Source organism: Culicoides brevitarsis, chromosome 2 (genome assembly GCF_036172545.1).
Source record: "Culicoides brevitarsis isolate CSIRO-B50_1 chromosome 2, AGI_CSIRO_Cbre_v1, whole genome shotgun sequence".
Taxonomy (NCBI): Eukaryota; Metazoa; Arthropoda; class Insecta; order Diptera; family Ceratopogonidae; genus Culicoides; species Culicoides brevitarsis.
Genome location: NC_087086.1, coordinates 362,585 through 385,590, shown reverse-complemented (window position 1 = coordinate 385,590; position 23,006 = coordinate 362,585). Strand labels below are relative to the sequence as shown.

The following is a 23,006-nucleotide window of genomic DNA, read 5'->3' as shown; positions in this document are numbered from 1 at the left end:
AAAAAATAAAACTGGAAACTGTTTATTGCATTCAATATGCATTTTTGTTAGAGAGATCGCGAGTTGATCGTCGCGTGTACGGCATATTTTTGTTATGTACAAATGTTAAGATTTGTCGATTGCTGCACCTTTCATGAGGCATTTAAGTTTTTTTTCAAAGGTAAAAATGCAGTTGTATTGAATTAGGGTGAAACAAGACCAGGCTCAGGTTTTACTGCTGCTATTGATAATAATTCATGAGATAACGTTGAAAATACTCAACAACCTCCGAAAATGAAAGTAACGCAATTTTTGTGCATTGTTGTCTGCTGCCCATCCCTCCCTATTGTTAAGCCAGCAACATAATAATTTTTTTTACACAGACACATATACAAAATTTCTGAATTAAACATTTTTGTGTAATACACTCACTCTACCAGTCTTGCGGATACCAATATAACTTGATCAGAAGCGAACGTTCAATTCAGCTTTTAGTCTGCGAAATGAAGTGAAAGTGTTGACATCCAAAAAAAGATAATAGTTGTCCAAATTTAAAAAAAAATTATATATTTATTAATTTCAATCAATCTGGGTGTATTGACGACACCACAGAAGAGACTTAAAGTTCGATATTTTTGAGCTTTGACTCAAAAATCTTCTTTTGAAAGAAAGTTTTTTTTGTGACAAAAAGAAGAAAAATTGTGCACCTTGTGGTAAAACACATTCAATTTGGCAAACAAGTGTAACATTAGCATAGAAGAAGAAGAAGCAGTAGCTGCAAACGGAAACGACACATACGTTTTACAAGGGAGAGAAGAACACCAAGAAACATGTTTCTTAAATCATTTATCGTTTTAGGAGTGTGTGCCATTTGTGCTTATGGTAATTAAAATTACAACTAATTTACATGAAACATTTTCTTACAAACGTATGTCGCAACTTCTTAGAAGTGTGTGTGTGTGTCTCTTTGTCTTTCTTGTCATATCAGAATTCATTTATACGAAAACGTGCAAGTAAGTCGCGAAATGTCATTTGTTTGATTTGAAAATGATTTCTCTCTCATGCACGTCGTCGTGCAAATTACGTGCAAAATAAATATTTTGCTCGAGTCGATTCTATATAAAGAGCTTCGTTACTCCTTTTATCACACCTCCATACAAATGCTGATCTAACTTATTAATTATGATTTAAGACGAGGCATTATCGTAATTAATTTCAAACACACACTCACGTACGTCGACGACGACGACGCATAAACAAACAGAAAGCTCGGATGACTTGCTTTAACTTGTTAAATAATTAATAAGACTAAAATATGTCATAAATTATATTATAAAATCTGAATCTCACACTCGTGGCATGTTGTCTTGGTATTTTGTACGACACATTACATAGCTGCTGATAAATAGACGTGCGGTTACGTATTTATTTGTGAAAAAGATATCAAAATAGCTAAACGCCGACACCTGACTAACAAATTACATAACAATCACACTGATGAGACGCCTTTTGCTTTGTCAATTATCATCAAGTTAAAATCTCTGATATCATTTCTCGCTTTTCTCTATCGAAAATCTCCATTTTGCAATGTATAATATTGCGCTATCGGCATTTGAGATTATAATTATTATTCTGGTTATGTCACACAAAGACATTTTTTTACCTTCGAAGCTTCCCGAAAATTTCTTCCTTTCTGTGTTAAGTATCTCGTCATTTCCCGACTATTATTTTATTTATATCAATTATACATTCAAACTACAAAATAATATGAAATATACAATAATAATAACAATGAAGATTATGTGATGTGAAAGACGTGACAGATTTATTCACAACACACTCTACTTTCCTTATCATTTAAATATCGTCATAAAGATTGATATCGGCTCGATTGAACTCTTGTCATGACAATTATGAATATTACAGAAAACCTCCCATAACGCATATTTCTCTTTCACTTGAGATTTTATGAATATTCAAGCGAATTAAAAAAAAAATGCATCCAATTTAACGTGCATATAAAGTACCATCTTAATTCGAAAATTTTTCATTTCTCCTTTTTTTTGGTCGATTTCGAATCAATTCCAATTCACTTTTTTTTTAATGTTAATATCATAAAATATTTAATTTAAACACTTTAGTGACAATAAAATATCACACACATAAATATATTTTTTATGTTTTTTTTCCTCTCTGTCTTCTTTAGCCGGACTCTCGCATTCATTCGCATGTGCATAAGATTATTATATTATATTATTCATTGCTTATGACAACGTGCAATAACTGGTTGGTCACCTACCTTTTTATCAGTTGTAACGCAAGCAAGCAACATTATATCATACACGTAATTGTTGAGCATTTCTTCTCTGAAAAATATTTTTGTACACCTATACAAAGAAAAATGTAAATTTTTTTGTATTTACATTGAAATTGAATTCGAAGACGGACCAAAATAAAAAAAAAAACTTGTTGAATAAATATAAAGAGAAAGAAAGAAAAAAAAACGTTGTGTATCATGTACCTACTCCGGAAGGTCAAAAGCACTCGTTTTTGCTCGTTTGTTTTGTGTGTGATTGAATAATATGATGTTTTTGAATAATATTTTTACGAGCGTGCGGCATCTTTCAAACAAAAGGAGTGAAATTCATGTCATCCGAAATAATTAATTCAAAAATTCGAAGAAAAATATCAATTTATTTCCTCTCAGAAAACCAAAAATAATAATCCATCGGTCATTTTTATTATGTTATTTGTATGCGAAAGAGACTTTCTGTGTTTTATTGTCAATGGTTGTGAAATGTGACAAAAATAGCTCAAAAAATTTCTGTTTTGTTTTGTTTTGCAAGCCTTGAGAATTTAACAGTAAACAACTTTTTTTTTCTCTGTTGCGAGTCTCTCATGTCTTGAGAGCTTTCTTTCTATTCACAGGGAACAAAGCACAAAAACAACAAAAAAAAGTGTAGGCCATGAATGAATAATAAATGTGAAATGTTGCCTCAGGGTCTAAACATCATCATCATTCTAACATTCACAATGGCGAATGACTGTCGTTCTAATGAGAGGATTTTCTGTAGGCTTTGAGTTGTCTTTGCTATTCAATTCTTTGGAAATGTATTTTTTCTTTAGTTTTGTCGAGATTTCATTGGAAAAGGATAATGATGTTGTTATGACTAGAGAATTAATAGTGAGAAATTATAATGAAAAAAATGCCCTCCATAAAGTTGACTTTAAAAAATATGAAGTTGCATTTTAACTCATAATCAATACTTGAATAAAAAAAGACAAATTGATAAATGAAGGACTTTTTTTGTCTTTGGATGCATTTTCTTTTCTTAACAAAACGCGTTAAAGAAAAAATCCGCTGCATCATTCTCTTAGATGATTGTGAAATATTACAATACAGTCATTCATCATGATGGAAAATGACAATCCTTGGGTCAGGATTACGGCGTTGGATTGGCAAACAGCAGCAAGACAATGCAAAACTTTTAGGTCAAGTAAGGCATTGTTTTTCTTGTGTGTGTATGTGTGTTTTATGTGCATCTTCTCTGGTTGTATTCCATTCTCTGAAACAATGTTTTCTTTTGAAAGTTTTCAGTTTTCACACTGCTTTTTGTTGTATTAAAGTAATGTCTTCTTGTTTTATTCCATAGTCGTCGTCGTAACGAAAGGTATATCCTCACGTTTAAATATTTAAATAAAACAAACATTTTCAAATATAATATGATAAAATGCAAATGACGCAAGAAACAAAAAACTTGCTTTCCATTGTTATATCACTTTTGTTTCATTTTTTTCACTATTTTTTTATGCATTACCTACCATAACTCTGTATTATTATGTTTTTGTTGTAGTAGTAGTATGAAAACAAGAAAGGAACGTAGGAAACGGAAAAACGTGCACACACACACTCGTATCATTAAAAACTGCATTTTTCATCATTATTTTATACGTCAACGCAGTAAAAGTTCTCCTTTTCACTAATGTAATTTTATTTTACCTTTCTTTCCTTTACTTTTCTCTGCACGTTTAGCACAAACTTCAAACACAGCAAAGGAGAAAAAATCTGAAGAGGAATTTGTTTGTCCGGAAGATAATCGGAATGGAAATTTTGCCGATCCGAATCAATGTAGAAAGTTTTATCAGGTAAGCAAAGCACTCAAAAGGAAGGATATCAGTCATATCTTTGTCATGAATGTGTGTTGCGATAACAATATAATTACACTAACACACGAAGATAACGTTATGTTGGAAAGTTTATTTCGTTAATGGCGCGTCGCATCGATTAATATGACAACGGAACGAATGGGATACAATCGTTGGGACAGCAAACAGGATCATAATATCCAACGGGAGAACACGCATTTGGTCCGCAAGGCCCGCAAGGAGCACAAGGTCCACAAATTGGAGCACAAGGATTACAAGATGGGACACAGGGATTACAAGATGGGACACAAGGGTTACAAGATGGGGCACAGGGATTACAAACAGGCGCGCATGGAGCACAAGTTAAAGGACTACAACTGTAAAATCCTCCTGTTGGCCAACACATTGGAGCACAAGGAATACATGGATTGCAAGGATCACAAACAGAAGGACAACATTTCTACAAAAAAAAAAAATATTAACATTTGATATTAACAAAAAATTCCGTTTCTTACCTTTCCCATTTTTGATAGCTTTTTAGCAAAATTATTAACACTAAAAATTTAGAACCTAATTGTACGAGTTCTGATGAAAGAATGACTGAATTTTTCTTTTTCGTACTAACGATAATTTTATCAAAGGTTTCTTTGATTACCATTTTTTTCTAAAAACGATTCGTTAATAAAGTTTTTATCTTTTCATTTCATGTGAACAGTGCGTTGATGGATTTCCATATACAAATCGTTGTCCATCAGGATTATACTTTGATGATGTGAATAAGTATTGTACATTTAAAGCTGAAGCAAAATGCGGTCCAATCGCCTCAAGTAAGTAAAAGCTGCAAACAAAAAAGTCAACATTTTACTATAAATATTTGAAATTTTAGCTCCTGGACCATCTACTGAAGCCCCTACAGATTTAGCTGAAAGATGTAACCCTGAAGAATGTTCGTTGCCATATTGCTTCTGTTCAAAAGACGGAACTCAGCCTCCAAATAATTTGAATCCCGAAGAAATTCCTCAAATGATCTTATTGACATTCGACGGCGCTGTAAATTTGAACAATTACGATCATTATAAAAAACTGTTTAATGGAAAACGTAAAAATCCCAATGGTTGTGACATCAAGGGAACTTTCTTCATTGCTCATGAATACAGTAATTATCATCAAATTCAAAAACTTGCTTATGATGGGCACGAAATTGCCGTTGAAAGTATCTCCATGCAAGGAGGTTTAGAGGATAAAGGTTACGAAGAATGGGTTGGAGAAATGGTTGGAATGCGTCAAATCTTACGTCACTTTGCCAACATCTCGAATAGCGAAATCAACGGTATGCGAGCTCCTTTCTTGAAGCCCGGCAGAAACACACAATACAAAGTGCTCGAAGACTTTTCATTTATCTATGATTCTTCTGTGAGTGTTCCTGCGACTCCCGTTCCATTGTGGCCTTACACATTGGATTACAAACTTCCGCACGAATGCAAAAGCGGAACATGCCCAACGAAAATCTTCCCCGGAGTATGGGAAGTCCCAATGAATACACATTATGTCGAAAGTTTTGAAGGAGGTCATTGTCCATATTTGGATCAATGTGTTTTGCACAATTTGGATGCCGAAGAAGTTCTCGAATGGTTACAAGAAGATTTCTCCCGTTACTATGAACAAAATCGTGCTCCATACCAAATGTCTTTCCATACAAATTGGTTCCAAATCAAAGCTCTCGAACAAGGTTTATTCCGTTTCTTGGAATGGGCTTCTGAATTGTAAGTTTATTTCGATTATTTTTAAAGCAAAAATCTGATTTTTTTTTTCATAAATTTTTAGACCTGATGTATATTTTGTTACCATCGAACAAGCTCTCACGTGGATTACAGATCCAAAAACGACGAAACAACTGAACAATTATGAAGCATGGAATTGCAAAACGCGCACAACTCAAACGCCAAAGCCATGCGTTGAATCGAACAAATGTGCCTTGGCTTTCAAGAATGGAAATATCACAGATACCCGCTACATGGAAACATGCAACGAATGCCCTCGACAATTCCCATGGTTGGGAGATTCTGAAGGCACGGGAGTTCCTGGAAGAGATAATTACATTTTCAATGCTGGCAATAGGGCTCCCAATGCTGCTAACGGAGAAGATGATCCACAGACAAAAAAATAATAAGCTACTCGTTAAAATAAAGTAATAGAAAACAAAGAGTTTTGTAGTTAGTTAAAAAAAAAAAAATAAAATGTAATAAATCGTTTTGTACTTGAAGAAATTTATCTTTGTGTGTCTATTCAAAAACTTACCTTAACATCGCACGTGCGGAGACTTTAAATCACAGATGTCCTTGCAAGGAATAACACGAAACGCTTTTATCGTCGCATAAATAAACAAAATATAGAATTGCATGACGCTGCGTTTGTTTGTTGTAGAATCCGTAAATAAATGTTTGAAAATAGAAAACATACAACAAAGAAAAGATAAAAGATGAAAACAATTTAATAAGACAATATAAAATTTAACACTCCCTTGTGACTCTCTACCTTTGTTCTGTTTGAAGCTCAAACACCATAAATATTGCGCTCTACATGTGATATTCAAGCATAAAAGCCTCAAAAAACAGGCAAAGTGAATTTTCCTCCTATCATCTAAGTATTCCGCTGAAATTTAAATTTTAAACTTCTCGTATTTCATTGATGTTCACTTTTTGCACAAAGTAAAAGACTTCTCCATTTCTCAACATTTATACGTGAAAAAAGCATTGCTGTTCTTATCATTATCAGCCATTATTACTTCAGTTAATGTAATGCCGTGTAACGCGAAAAAAGTCGTCCCTCAAGAGAGAAAAAACTTTTCCTTTGAATGAAAATGTCACATTAAATAAAATAAAAGGCAGCGCAGCAACCATTAAATATAAATATTAAAAAAAAGAAAACAAATATATATAAATTTTAAGCGGGAACAATGTGAATTAAATTTTAATTTATATTTGTAACTTCTTTGGCGAGATTTGAACAAAAAAAAAAGGGAGAAACAATTTCTCGCCTTGCTATGTTCTCTGACATGAGAATCAGATATTCTCGGAAAATTTATGGAAGGCCAACACCTTTATGACTTTTGTGTGCGAATGAAGTTACAAAGATTTTTGTACTACTAAACATTTTAATGGGGTTAAAGAAATGGCGCGTGTTAAAGGTCGCCGTCATACAAATGCGTGTAATAGTTTATCATGCATTATAAATTTCCTTAATGTATAATATGGACATAATAGAAAGGAAACGGGACATAATTAAGCAAACGTGAGAAGATTAATGTCTAACTCATTTAACATTTGCACCCCTGTGGCACAAGCAACTTTGCGTACGTTACATATTGTTATATTTGCACCGAATACGACATACAATAATAATGATGATGTTGATAGAATTGGGCAAATATTGAATTTTAATGAAAGTATGTAGATTAACTTTGTGACTTCTCTATAAATTTGGAAATTGAGTTTTTTTTTTATTGAAAACTTTAAAAGAAATGTTTTCCATAATTACTTTATTAATAACACTTTAACTATAATAGTCATATAATTTTCATTAAATTTTGTTACAATGTCTCACCTTCCCCGTATTATTTTTATGTTGTCTTTTTACATATTATTCATTAATATAAATATTTACAATAATGGTTATTCTGCATTAATTTTTCTATGAGTAAATTTTAGATATTTGATTTAATGCCATTGTTTGCTATTTTTTGCTCCTTTATGTTGAATAAAGGTGTTATGTCAATTCTCTTTATAAATAAAAACAATGGTTGTCACAGAACAAATAGTTTTTCGGCAAACATAAATAGAATGCACTTTTATTCTAACTTCTTCTCGTCAGCTTGTCTGTTGAGATTTCTTTATTTTTTTTATTGACTCTTAAGATTTATTTTTTATTTATATTTATTTTTCTTCTTTATTTATTATTAAATGTATTTATTATTTTGATACCTTTAAGGCACTGTCTATTATTTTCTTCCTTACGTTATGCTATTATTATTCTCTTTTGATACAACACTCGTTCGCTTTCTGTATCTTTTTCTACAATTTTCTCTGTAATGTCCTGTTTGATTTTAATGAACTGACTTTTTTTCTATGAGTATTTACAGAAACGATAAGTTTTCTTTATACATACAACCTAAAAGTACAAGAGTTTTCAAGATTGAATCAAAATAAGTGAGTTTGTGGACTTTGGATCACTTAATTGTTCCAAATTTTATACATTTTTCCTTACCATTTAACCCTATAATGTAGTTTGTAGCAATTTATACAATTTTCATTAAGATATTTTGTAGATTTTATTTATTAATTAATTTGATGCTAACTAACAGTAATAAATAAATAATTTCACATTTTCTTCTCATTTTCGTTTCTTTACTCATATAATATATGTTATTTATCTAATTTAACTTTAATTTATATGTTTAATAGGTTTGTTTGTTGTTGTCATTTCCTTGTAGTGTCGAGTCGTGCGAGTGTCGTTTTTGCCTCCAAAACCTTTTATTTTGACTAACATAATTTGATTTTCCTCTTTAACAAGACAAATGATGAACGTGTGGTCAAATTATTTCTACACATTTCAGCTATATTATATGTATATTAGCAGTAGGTAGACAAAATTCGGATGTTCGGATGACAACGACAAGGGATGGAGCTCAATTTATTATAGATTCAACAAATTCTCGGGATGGTTTAATTAAATTAAATGCTTACTTTTCACTGTTCTATCTATAAAACTAACTGTCTTTAATTGTTCTTGTTGTCATCAAGTGTGATAGTTGCAAAAACGACATATTTCTTCTCGTTGAGATGCTCAAGCAACTCATGAAGCACATAATGAATGTGATTAATATATTTGTTGTCGTACTCATGGAAGCTGTTGATGTAAAATCTGTAAAATAAATTTAAAAAAAAAATAGTAAATCAAAGTTCAACATTTATTTATTTTTTCAAATATGCGAATCAAAAGAGCCCAATCATCATGTTTTATAATAAAAATAATAATAATAATTTTAATCAAAAATCCCTCTGATTTATAATTAATGTCAATAAAATGATACTCTTCATTAATTTTTTTCGTCATTATTTATTTTTTTTAGTCTCACTCATGCCAAAAATAATGAAATTTTTAAAAGGAGCCACAGATGCACGCGTACTTGCTTTCGTTGTTCATGTCCAATTATAATTATTATTATTGCATATCGCGGTTAATTACATTTTCTGTTGCCACTCTACATTTTCCAATGGAAAATAAATGATTTATGATACAGACGGAGACAGGTCAGTTGTGGGAGTTGCGTCGATTTTTTGCACAAGCTTTTTTAAACCGGGAAATTAAATAAATTTGCAGCGTGTTTTTTGTCATGTTTGTAATAAAATTGTATGTACGATCGTGTGTGTAATAATAAAATGTAAATGTTGGTGATTTTATTTTAATATTATGGGGAAATAAATTAATAAATTTTGACATTTTTTCCATATGTGTGTTAGTTTTTTTTTCAATTTTGTATAATACGCATATGCTGTCTCATTTTTTGCGGAGCGGAGGTTCAAGAGACAAAATAACATTTTTATATGAACCAAAGAGGGCAACGAAAATAATAATAATGAAGCAACATAAATCACACACTCAATTTCACTCCTCATTAATTAAAAATTCATAACCATTTAAAAGCTTACAACCGCAGAAAATTGCACAAATCCATGACGTGAGTGACATTATGACGAAAATCCATTAATAGTCTTCGTTGACCGTATGAGAGTTTATTTGTAATGCGATGATGTACACGCCGATTATGTGTTTAAATAATTATGGCGAAAACAATATAATGATATAAATACAACAAACATAATTTATGTATTTCGGCAATTTCGATTATCCTTTCGTACAATAGGTATGTACATTCAACTTGAGATTAAATATTCTCATGATAGCGGTTCAACACTGTACGTTATCCTTTAATTACTTTCACAACCGTCATCCTTATCCTCCTATTTTTTCACAATTACAACTCCATTTTTTAATTATCTCTCGCCAAATCCCCGTGTTATCCTCCATTAAATGGAATCGTGTAAATTTTTAAAATATATATCAGCTTTACCTGTTTGTAGAAATCCGTATATGAGAATATAAAAAATTACTTTTTTTAACTTCAAAAGGGCAATTTTGTATTATAGCAAACATAGCAGAATGCACTTTTGTCGGTATTTCTGACACGTTGATATTTTTTTATACATTAATATGATTAAATTTATCCATTTTTCTCCATAAAATACAAATAAAAGTACAGCTACTATATCTTCCCTAATAATATCAGTGTGCATCCGATATATATATTGAAAAACAAGCTTAACAAAAACCAATTTGGGATAAATGGGATTTTTTTTATATATTTTTCGTTTCGAACTATGACGTGAATGCTTATATTCTGCATGAATGTTTGTCGCTCGTTCACTCAGTCTTTTTTTTGTAATTAAAAAAGAATTTGAAATTTCTAGTTGCCATACTCGACTCGAATGTATGTACCTATATTTGTTTGCATTTTACGTAATTTATTTGTGTGCATATACGGTCTGCACTGTGTAAGTATTGAACATGAAAAGCAAACATTTCCTGCAGAATTGCAGCAAAATAATACAAAATTTTTGTAGACTCGTAGAAGCAAAGAATTGGGACACAAAATGTGACGACAGATATTTAAACATTGTGATGTGAGCTGCGAAACTAGACAGATTTTGGGGAAAATATGAAAGGAGTGAAAGGTAATAAATAAACATTTGTAAATGGTAGAAAAATATAGGGGATCGCTGTTTGCTGACAACGACGGTTAATAGTTGTTTGTAATGGATCACAAGAATGGGAGGCACTTTTTCCATTAGCAATATTAGTCAACATCAACAGCAAGATGAAGAACAAAAACTATTGTTGGAAGCTCACCAATATGTACAATTGAATGAATTGGTCAAAAAAAAAGTAAATAAATAAATAGACAGGATACACACGAGTGATGAGTTGGCAGTACAGTGCAAAGTTTTATTTACTTTTTCAACCAAAAGCCGATTTGCTTCGTCTTCTGCATTGAATCGGTATTGACAACAAAGAGAATGTCTTTTTATATGTTGTCTGTAAAAAATGACCTGAATTCCCTTTTTTTGTCCTTGGCTAAGTTTTTATATTTATTAAATCCCCCGTATCATTTTTCCTGTACATCATCGCTATCAGCGACACAAAAGAAACGAGACATGATTGAAAAATAGCTGATCCTTTTGGATGTTGGATGATGATAAAAATAATGCGAGATACGAAATATAAAAGGGATCCAAATTCGAACAATGAAAAACAGTAACAACACAACTAATAACTCCGACAATATTGAACGCTCTCATACACAAATGATGAAAATGTATTGTCAAAGTATGTTTTCCTTTGAATCTTGAATGTTGACATAACGGACTTTCCTAATAGTTTTCTCTTTTCAGTGTTCGCAAATGGAAAGAGACCTCTGGGAAAAGTTTTCAAACGACACAGATGGTTACTTACGTGTCATATAAGCATCCTTTGTGTCGCTATCGTACAATGATGCGCCAATAGGTCCATATAAATCAATCATATTAGACATATCGCCCCTATCTTCTTCAATCACCCGTTCATCGCTTTGCATATAGGCATCAAATATTTTTGCGACGCATTGTATCTATAAGTAGAAGAAAAAGAATTTATAAGTCGAAGAAAAAAAAACTTTAAACATGTTTCTCTGAATTTACCTTTGCCTTGCCTCGCGTAAAGTGTTCTCGTTGCAAATGAACAAATAGTCCAACTGTAATTGTCTCCAACTTGGTTGTCTCATTCACAATAATATCTGTTTGAACAGATCCGGGTCCAATCTGCAAAAAAAAAGATACATAAAAATTTTTCATTGAAAAAAAGTAGAACAACGACCAACAAACATCTGTTTTGACATCTTGTCAATCATCATTTTATTAGGACTTGAAGCAAAATTTATCTTCGTTCTCAAGGCGCAACCTCGATACAACATTGCAAATATACATATCGGCGTACTTCAAAAAGATTAATGAATAGAAATTGTTGACGTAAATAAATTATGAAAGAAGAAAAATTTGAATGAATTTCAAGGAAATAAAATAATAATGTTAATTTAAATTTAATCTTGCTTCTGCGAACATTTTTTTCTGCCGTTCTATTTAATTTGGTACAAAATTTATTTTGCTTATTTATTTTACAAGTGCTTGCGGAGTGTCAACATTTACAAGACAAGAAGAAGAAGAACAAATTTAGTGTGAAGAGGATTCTTGAAAACGAAAAAGGACGTTATTCTCTTGTATTTTTTTTAAACAAGATTTTCTAATTCAAAAAATCACAAATTTTTAGAACTATCTTAAACTTTTTTTTCCCTTATAAAATAACGACGACATGATGGCGTTGCATGATAAGTCATTTTTCCTTATTTATTTTTTCCCGCACACAAGTTTCAAAATAAACGTGAAGGGAACAATAAAAGGAAAAAACAAATTAAATTTAAGCGAAAAAAAAAACGCGCGAACACAACCTCTCGTATTACTTAGTGAGCATACTGTTTATTTATTTTCCTCGTCGTTTCGTTGCATCTTTGTTAGAAAGCTTGGATGACGATGGAAAAAAATAACACACAATGTGCCTCGTTTAAAAAAAAAGATGAAAATAATATTATTACAGGCGAAAAATCATTTATCACATAATAATCATTATAATAATATATAAATATAAGAAGAACAACATGCCAACACCATCGTTCGCATCAGGAAAAAATTTACATAAGATTATTGTAATTTGGTTATTATAATGTGAAATTGTGAAGTGAATGCCAAGAGTTCGTGTAGTATGTGGTTCGGCGGCGGTACGAAATTGAAAACAGGGAGGCGTGATGTTATTGTGTTTACTTCTCATGAATTCTAAAAGAAACGACATTTTCATCATATGAATTAAGGAGCATATTGGGAGCAATTTTTATCAACATGTTGAATGTTTTTAAAAAAAATTTCATTGAAAATTTTCTGTTATTATATCGCAAATCTAACCTATTTTTCATCTCTCAAATTATCAATGAACATTGCGTAACACTCATTCTCAAAGCCTAAAAATTTGTTCGAATTATTAAGAAATTATTTTGTAGCTGTATAAAACATCCGCTTTACTCCAATGTGTATGTCCCTGCAAATTATTATACTAATTGTAGTCGTTTATAGTAAGCATTCATTTCCTGTTCCGCTTTATTAAAAACATTGTGTATCGATGGAAATGGACAAATCTATTGACAATAAGACCAAAAATAGAGAGGAATTGTTTGTGAAACGTAGACGAAGAAAATATTATCGCCATAAGGAATAACAGTTATCATTTTCTACGCTATTTTTTCTCGACATTGTCGTCGTGTACCATTTTTGTTTCTGGAACGTCGTTTATTTTAATGATAAAACGTTAATATATACAGTTTCTTTCATTATTATTATCGTCATTTTATTTTCTTCGTTTTTGGGTGAGTTGCCATGAATTTCCTTTGAACGTAACAGAAAAGCTAATTTCAAGAGTCTTCCGTTTGAAATAAATAAATATCATGATTTTGTTGAATTTAAAAGAAAAAAAATGTAAAATCACGATGAAATTAAATTAAACACAGGAAGTTTAGGATGTCCACGAATAAATATGTGTTTGTGAAAACTCGAAAGAAATAAAGTACAACTGGTTATAATACAAAGTTTGAAAATTACTGAAGAAGAAGAAATTATGATATTCAAGGCTGTCGGTTTGTTTTCCTTAAATAAACACTGTGACGCCTCAAAAATGGAAAATCAAAAATACTTTTAAAAGAAATTCGCTTCGGGGTGATAATGCGGGTGAAGAGTATTTTAATTGTGTTTAGCAAATCTGCTTATGTTTGAACAAATTCTCGCAAATTCAAACTTTATTCAAGATAGCGAAATTTTTGTTTATTTTTTCAACAAATTTTCTCCAAAAAATAACATTTCAACCGTTTTTAATTAAAACTCCCATTTCATAATTTTTCTATTCTTCCGATTTACGATTGTTTTTCATAATATTCACACTTGTTCATATTTTACGAGGAGCAAAAAAGCATATTCTAAATACTTACCGTTACATTATTGATGAGCCATGTTAAATTTGCTGCCGGTTTCGAATTATACGATGTGCAATTTCCGTACACTGCATCTCCTACCCTATATTTTGTGTTATTTATGTCAGCTATTTTCGGCTTTGTCCTTGGCAGTTCTATTCGAATAAAGAAAATATTTAATTCAGACAAAAAAAAATCAAAGTAGAACGGTTTTAATTGCATATCTCTTCTGCGGTTCTTTTTTTCCAATCGCAAATTTCAACGCGACACGACGTGAATAGCGGTGTCAAATCAATATAAACCGTATAATAATAATTTTTGGCATGCCAATGTGTATGCATTTTGTCAATTTGAAACAGACAACTTGATTATTATTGTCATAACTTTTGTGTGTGGCGACGTCTGAAACTACGACGTTATTGGCGACGACGGAAAAGATTTAGTAAGAGGATTTCACGATGGAATTATACAAAAAATGCAGATTCACTTACCCACAACATCCATTTCGCCTGTGACTAACATCGTATCGAAACTGGGTGCATCAGCTGACACTTCACATGAGTATTTGCCAGATATTGTCGGCTCAACAGCTCTCAACGTTAGATGAGTTGCATTTGATACGGATCTCTGTAGAGCGAGAGAGAGAGAGACAATTTATAAATTTTATAGGAAAAATCAAATATATTTTCATAAGGAACGGATATTGCAACGTGAACGTTCGTATAACAGAGACACGAATGTGATATTAGTGGTTGGATTAAATAGGCAATAGATAATGCTTCTGATATGCTTTTTAATGGCATTTATCGAAAATGTTTGAGCTACTCTTGTCGATATCCACACACACAATGAGATAGAGCGATGCGATAGTTGTGCATTCATAAGAGATTAAAATACAGTTTAATTTTATTGTTTTTGGTATATGGTGTGGAAAGATATGATAGAAATGTGTGGTCATATAATCGACCGTTTCATTATTACACTTTTGAATTTTAAATATACATTTTCGATTTTGAAAGCTTCATGATTTAAATTGGGGATATTTGCATGGTTGACCTTTGTCCATCATCATTAATACGATTTTGAATTGAATATTTGGCAAAATTGATTTTAGTTTTAATGTTATTATGCCACATTTTGTGTATATCCCGAAAAAAGAGAAAATTTAAATTTTTTTTTTTAATATGTCTCTTGCGATTCACTTGCCTGATCATTGTCAAATATCATCAATGAAAAATATTAACATCAAATGCCAACAATCCAATAAATATATTCATCCAATTTTCAGTTTATTTATTAATCTATGTACGGTGTGTCGAAGATAGCTATACAAATTTTAAATTAAATTGTAAATAAACGCAAAAGCAAAAACTTTTAGTGTGTAAAACTCACATTGGAAACATAAATTCATGAATGTTATAAAATGAGTGCATAACAAAAAGCTATTCATTTTCCTTCTGCAATTTTCACGGGTACCAATGTGTTTTTGTATACTGTCAGAACAAAATGTAATCGATTCCTGATGTTATATTATTGTATTACACAAAAAAAGAGAAATACAAATTACAGTTGTCCCGGACATATTTTGCTATAAAATTTCATGGAAATGAAAGTTTAATTGGATCATTTGATACAAAAATTCTGACATTTTGTGTTCTGATGCAAAAAACAGACGTGCCAGAATGTAATGTAATTATGTATGAGAACTGCAAAAAAGTGCTAAATTATTTGTTTTCATTCCGTTGTTCATGAAAAAATGGCATAATAGACAGTTTTTAATTAGAATTTGCCATAATGAAATGAAATATCATATTTGGAATTTAATCTAATCGATGAGACATGTTGAACATGTTGTTATGTCTCGAAATCTAATATGCATGTCAAATCATTGAATGTGCGAACCACAAAATAGTCAATTAGTGTATGATTGAAAACACAATAAATTGAAACTCTAAAGGAAAATACTTCTGACGAAAAAAATCGAGTTGAGAATTTTACAATTTACTCGCCACAAATACAACAAACAATAATAAATTTATTTTAACTATTGAAACAAAACTATAAACATTGTCCGAAAATATAAATAAATATATATAAATAAAATGTAATAACCACTGAACTGTTCACTGAATGAATTGAGTGAAGCAAAGTGCAGGCACTTGACTGAATGTGAATGTAGAAACATTTTCGCCTGTAATAATTTACACTTTTGCGAACACATCGCACATCTATCATCACATGTTGGTATGCATTACGATGTTTTAAAATGAAATGAATGAACAAAAATATAAAATAATGGCCACAAGCAATAACATTAAAATGCAAAATAATGTAAAACATTTGCAATTCATTTAAAATGAAATATACAAAATTGTGTGTTTGTGTGCAAATTTTATAGTAAGTAATAATAAAATGATGATGATGATGAAAAAAGAAACTGCAGCTTCGATATTTGTGGTAACTAATTTTAAATGCTTTTGCGGGAATGTTATATTTTTGTTCTGATGAAATTGATCAAAAGTTTTCATCAAAAACGATTTTTGAACGAATAATAAAAAGTCAAAGGCTAAATTTATTGTTGCCTAAAATGCATTAAAATGTGATCAAAAGTCAAATAAATCAAGTGCGCGAATGAACAAGAGAGCGAAAATTGCAACAAATTATGATCATATTATATATATGAAAAGTCATTGAAGCATGATTTTTGGAGAAAATTACTAATTCATTACCTTTCACAAAGGCTGCACTCTGTGCCCATTGCGAAATTGTTTAAATATTGCAACGTCGCACATGATCACACACAGAGAGATTTTGCCACAATATGAAGGGATAATAATAAAAGCATCACGTACTTTTTGTTTTATTTTCTACATGACGAAACGAAAACCTCCAATGTAGACACGCGTTTATGTGTGTGTGTCAGTGTTATCAGCAGAACTCCAAGCCAAGCCTTGCAAATATGAAAAGCCACAGTTTCTGTACACGCATACATAACATTAATTGGCAAAGTTTTAACCATTCAATTCAGAACCACTCAAACGTAAATTATTAATTTTTAATCAAAAACTCTTGTTTTTGTTGTTGTCGATGTTGCACGATGGCACGATGTATCAAAGCAAAGAGTCGAGTAGTTGAGTGTCTCGTAATAGTAATAAATTGAGTTTGTTGAATATTCGCAATAAAGTGTAATTATGTTGATAGACGCAAAATGACTTTTATTGTGTTGTCGGACAGAAATTCGACAATGCGTAAAAGTTCTGACGTGAATTTAACAGCTTGGATAATAATTATTATATACGAAGATAATAATACTTACAAAAACCGAAATTCCTGTTACGGAAAAAGTTTTCATTGGCGGTATCTCGTTGGGTGTAAAACGATAAAATTCTCTGCGACCTTTGTACCATTTCACGGAATACAGCTGTTGTGTGGCATCTAAACTGTAATGACAGATAAATTGAGCGTCCTCGCCTCGTTCAACAGCTCTCGGAATTTCCACTCGAACATTGTGTAACGTAATAGCCTTATCTGGGGATTAGATGAAACAAATAGAAGAAGGTTTTATAAGAAAATTTTTACGATCAGGATGATATAATTTAACTAAATGAATTTGATTTACAGTTGTTAAATCTACATTTCTGATACAAATTTCATCAAAGTGCAATAACTTTACCTCATTTTCCGCACTTATAATGTCGCAATTTCTCTACCATCGTTTCTTACATTCTACATATATTAAGTTTTATTCTCAACAAAAAGCAAGATCAAAAGACTCCCTCTTCTTGCGAAATGCGAGAGAATTAATTAAATTATTTTCACATACACGCCAAACAGCAACCACGAACATATCTCAACCACATTTCGTCGTTTTCTTCATTCACAAAATAGTTTTCAGGCGCACGAGAAACGTCTTTGTTAGCGCGATTGAAATTTATTAAAATGCTCGAAGGCAGTGACGATGATGTCAATACACGTGTTACAAGTTACCTTTCATGTGTTGGATTAGAGAAAATCGATCGTCTGTCTAAAACGAAGTCACAGCAAACTGACTTACTTGCTGATTCTCAGTAATAATGGAATGTTAGCAATGACGTAAAAAACTGAAGAAAAAAAAACTATTGTAACAATGCATGCTTCAAGAGGGAGAAAAGGTTTGTTATTCCCTCTTATATTTTACTGCTTTTACTATAACGTCGTAAAAATCCGTTACTTTACTTCTTCTATCCATACATAGCTTGCACAAACTACAAACTCCAACCCAAATTCTCATTATATTAAAAGGTATGTTAATGTGAAAATTCCTTACATAATTAAACTATTTTCTCAATTTAAATTTATTTTGCTTCCAGAGCAACAACACACACACAATATTCGTTGTTGTTATTATTTTCCTCTTTTACTTGTGTCATCGTACGAGGGAGAGGAGAATATTGATGCAGTAAATGCAAAAATTTTGCTTGAAAGCATTTTAATTCATTTTCATATTATTATTACAGTTTTACTTCGGGCCATTGAGGCAGTTCTCGGGTTATGTACAACAAATAATAATCAGAGGAAAAACAGAAAGTTTGTTTTTAGTTATGAATCGGAACGAATTTTTCGGAGGAAAATAGGATTTTGTGAGTAACGTGATATCTGTCCGTTCCAAATAACAACGCTCTGTAATTGCGCTTTATAGATTTCTGAAATTTCCCTGACCAACATTTTATAATATTTTTAGCTGAGTGTGTACTTTTTACATGAAAATTCTAACCAAAAACAAGCAAAAAAAAAAGGCGAAAGTTTCTGTTTGAACTTTGTACGTAAAATTTAGATGAGAAAACTTATGTGATTATTGTTTGTTCAACTTTTGGTCTCACAGCTATAGAGAATTCATGTACATAAGGGTATGTATATTAAAGAAAACCAAAAAATTTCCTATTTCAATTGGAATTTTAATGATAGTTAGTAAGTTTTGAAAAGTCAGCATCTAAAGTTAATGATAAGCAGGAAAAAAAGTCAATTTGTCAATTTTTCCTCAAGCAGCAATTAACAAAATTAAATTCTATTTTTGAATCAGCCATTTTCCTAATTAAACTTTCGCTTCACAGCATGAATCGACAAGGACATTGTAGTACAACAAATCACTCGTAAGCAAGCAGAAATGTCGTCACCTCGTGCGTGTTCTTTAAACCGGATAAGAAATGTGAATGTGTACATGCACGATCCAAGGTTTAATATTTTAATGTGTGTAATCCGCCATAAGAATGAATGAAATCAAAAAGAAGGAAGAGAAGGAAAAGCGTTATAATGCCATTAAAAAGTTTTCAAGTATCATTATAGAAGAGGAAAAAAATGTTACGTTTTTGTGGTAAAATAAGCTGAAAGAGAGTATGTCTGTTTTTGAAATTGAATACGACACCGTTACTTGCGACTTTTACGAGACCGAAACCAAAGAAAAGACCTTCCTAATAGATCTTTCTCTATTGGCATATCTTTTCGAAAAGGTGCTGATGCGGGTAACAACAACAGACAGAAAAAAAAGAAAATGACATGCGAGAATAGTACGTGCTTAAGTGGTTATTGGCGTTAACTGATAAGAAGGAAGTTTAATTTTTTTTTTCGTTTCTTAAAGTTTCTGTGATTCAAGTTTTTTTTCTGCTGTAAATGTATCTCGTGTCATACGACATGAAATAAAATATAAATTTTTCACACACAACCAATAATATCGTGAAATCAGCAAATATTGCAACCGTGTGTACATAAATTTTTGTTGCAAAAAATATATATATATATTGGATTAGTTTTTATTGAACTAAAGATAAAAATCTTCAGACATTATGTATAAGGGAAAAGTTTTGTTTCTGACGATTTGAAGTAAGAGGCAAACGACTTTTCCAATGAAATCCAATTAAAATATATCCAATTTTGTTATCTTTATTTCAGGTAACGTCACGTTCGCTAACTAAAGGAAGACAACAATTTTGTGGAAAACGATTTAATGAGTTTTAACATCAATTGACTGAGACTATCAATGACAGATTAGAGTAATTTATGGTTCAATTGATGATAATTTGTGCTTTAATTGACATGAGAGCTTAAAATTTTAATTTTGCTCCATGAAAAGAAGCATTTATTGCGCCTATAGTTTTTGTCTTCTTCATCTTTTTCCAGGTTTACGAATCAATTTGTAATAATAAAAACCACTTTTGTTACCGCAAAGCACACACACACAAACCGAGTCATTTTTCGAAGCTATCATTCACAAGAAACTCATATTACTCACTTGCCTCTTACTCTGACAAACAAAACCAACAAAGAGACCACTTTTGAAGTCAGGAAATAAAAGAAAAACGACATGACACGAAGAGTAATGTGATGTGTATGTGACCTCCTTTATTATGAAGTGAAAAAAATGTAATAGAATTACATCTGCAGGGAATGGTACTATTGAGTAAAGTATAACATACAGAGAGCTGTTATACTCTACTCTTGAGATTTAGAGAAAAAGATATAATGAATAATAATGATATACTCACCAAATATTGTACAAAGCATCACAACAATTAGCGTAAAGTTATCCATTTTTATTATATTGTGAATTTGAACCATTTTTTTTATTTTTCTTATGTTTGATGTTTAAATTTTAGTTTGATTTTTTTTTCTATTTTATAACACACTTTTTGTTATGATATATTAATTTATCAATTAACAATATAATTATGATAAAATTTGATTGAAATTCCATCTGATTATTTATTTTACAGTTCACAGGCAAAATTTATATTGTCTACGAAAGCGTACAAATTTTATGAATAGTAATTATTTTTTTTTCTCCCTTTTTATTATTTATTTATTATTATTAAACTTTGATATGCCAGACATTTTTATGGGTTGCAGTTTATTTATAGTTGTGAAATATTTCTGAAAATAAAAAAAAAGTTAAACTTTAGCGAAAATAATAATTAATAGAAACTTTATTTTTCATTTAAAAAAATTATTTTAATGATTCAACAAGAGTGTTGGAAAAAAATTATGGCTTTTTTAACTTTTATAAATTGTTTGAAAAAATTTAAAATATCAAAATTTAAGTTTGATGAAATCACAAACGGAATGAAAAATTTCATTAAATAATATTGATCTCTTTTGCTTGACACATGATATCATTTCACATAAAAAATATTTTTACATTTCGAATTTTTTTTTTTCAAAAAAAAACAAAAGATATTTATTGAAATGTGAGTATTTTCGTTTTTTGGGCACTACTGCGAGACGTGGCTTGAATTGTTTGTAATTTAATCATTTTTGTGTCGTTTCGTGTAAAATTTTTTGCATGTTTTCACTGCTGCACTTGCTTTTGTTTTTTTATATCTAAAAATTTTTATGACGACAAAGTGAAAAAAAAACTCACATGTGTAATTTACTTTGATCCGTTGGTTTATGTTTATACTGTGATTTGATACATGTTTTATTATTTTTTCATCCTACTCACTATTTTATTTCACTGTTGTTTTTTTTCCTTAAAAAAATTCGAACAGAGGTGACGAACAACCCTTTATTTTATTAGATTCGGGGTGTTACGACAACAGTTTCAGCAATGACTTTTCATTTCTTTTATATTTTTCACTCTTTTTATCTGAAACAACCCAAAGGATCAGAAAAATGTTGTTATTATTAGTGTATTAGTATATTTTTTTTTTGCTTTTCTCTTATATGTGTTATTACTTTTTGTCGATATTTACGAACTCAGACGAGTATACGAATACACGCCTTCTATTGGGCGACAATATGTTCAAATCTCCGGCATGAGCTTTTGTAACAATTCCAATTTGCAATCGTAATCCTTTTTTTCTGCTTGATCTCTTTTTACTTTATTTTACTCTTTTATATTCCAAGTCGCACATAAATTGTTTGGCTGATGCTGATACTTTGTCGTTTGCGTAGCTACAAACACGGGCGGAGGTTACACACAAAGATTTGATTCATGAAATCATGTCATTTTTGTGTGTCTCCGAAAATGTACGCGTGTGTCTGAACTGAGTTGGGTTTCTTTTATTCTTTGTCGTCTTATTTTTCGTGTGATTTCTCAAGCAACGAAATGTGTGCTGTTCACTTTTCCATACATATATATTTATTTATTATTCTATTTGAGCTACTATTTCGCTCAAGGCTTTAATGTAACAACTCTGTCACACACAATTACTTCACTTTATTATTAAATATTTTTTATTTGACTTTTATATTTGCGCGGTTCGCCTTCTTGTGACATGCTTTTCTTATGTTTGAGGAAAATGTTGTCAAGATATTTATGCCAAGGATTCACTGTAACTTTCAATTCCTCTTGAACTCCTTAAAAATCTAAAGATAATTTATTTCTCTGAACAATAAAAAATGTGCGGCAACATCCCTGATGCCTACGTTCACTTCTCGATTACAACTGAAACATCGGCGATGAGACAAAGAAGTCGACTCTTGTTTGAAGCAATTTTTGTTCATTTTGCCATTCCCCTGATGTTGTGATAAAAGGACATATGAGATACGAATTCATCGTTAATCTTCCCCTTTTGTCTATATATATTCTGTGAGATGGATTCTGCGGGCATGCGCTATGCGGGAGAAATTTAAGGAGTTTTGCGAGATTCTCACGCCATCCCATTCATTTCGCGTTGAGAAACAGATGTTTTTGTACTGTATGTATTGACGAGCATTCAGTAGCTCAAGTGAGTCCTATTTACCCATATTA

The 23,006-nt window shown here is 31.0% G+C and overlaps 2 protein-coding genes across 2 annotated transcripts; one reads left to right on the top strand and one right to left on the bottom strand.

The window, feature by feature from the left end:
- Nucleotides 1-493: 493 nt before the first annotated feature.
- LOC134831396 (chitin deacetylase 1) lies at nucleotides 494-6,368 on the top strand. The gene is made up of 5 exons (XM_063845115.1): nucleotides 494-861; nucleotides 4,013-4,125; nucleotides 4,841-4,952; nucleotides 5,012-5,888; nucleotides 5,950-6,368. Exons 1-5 carry the CDS (start codon nucleotides 810-812, stop codon nucleotides 6,290-6,292), a joined length of 1,497 nt encoding a protein of 498 aa, XP_063701185.1. The 5' UTR covers nucleotides 494-809; the 3' UTR covers nucleotides 6,293-6,368.
- Nucleotides 6,369-8,808: 2,440 nt separating this feature from the next.
- Nucleotides 8,809-20,883, bottom strand: LOC134831815 (uncharacterized). Its single transcript, XM_063845637.1, has 7 exons — nucleotides 20,803-20,883; nucleotides 17,601-17,812; nucleotides 14,776-14,911; nucleotides 14,303-14,439; nucleotides 11,919-12,038; nucleotides 11,695-11,848; nucleotides 8,809-9,045 (listed from the first exon to the last, which is right to left on the bottom strand). The coding sequence occupies exons 1-7, from the start codon at nucleotides 20,873-20,875 to the stop codon at nucleotides 8,891-8,893; spliced, it is 987 nt and encodes a 328-aa protein (XP_063701707.1). The 5' UTR covers nucleotides 20,876-20,883; the 3' UTR covers nucleotides 8,809-8,890.
- Nucleotides 20,884-23,006: the final 2,123 nt, after the last annotated feature.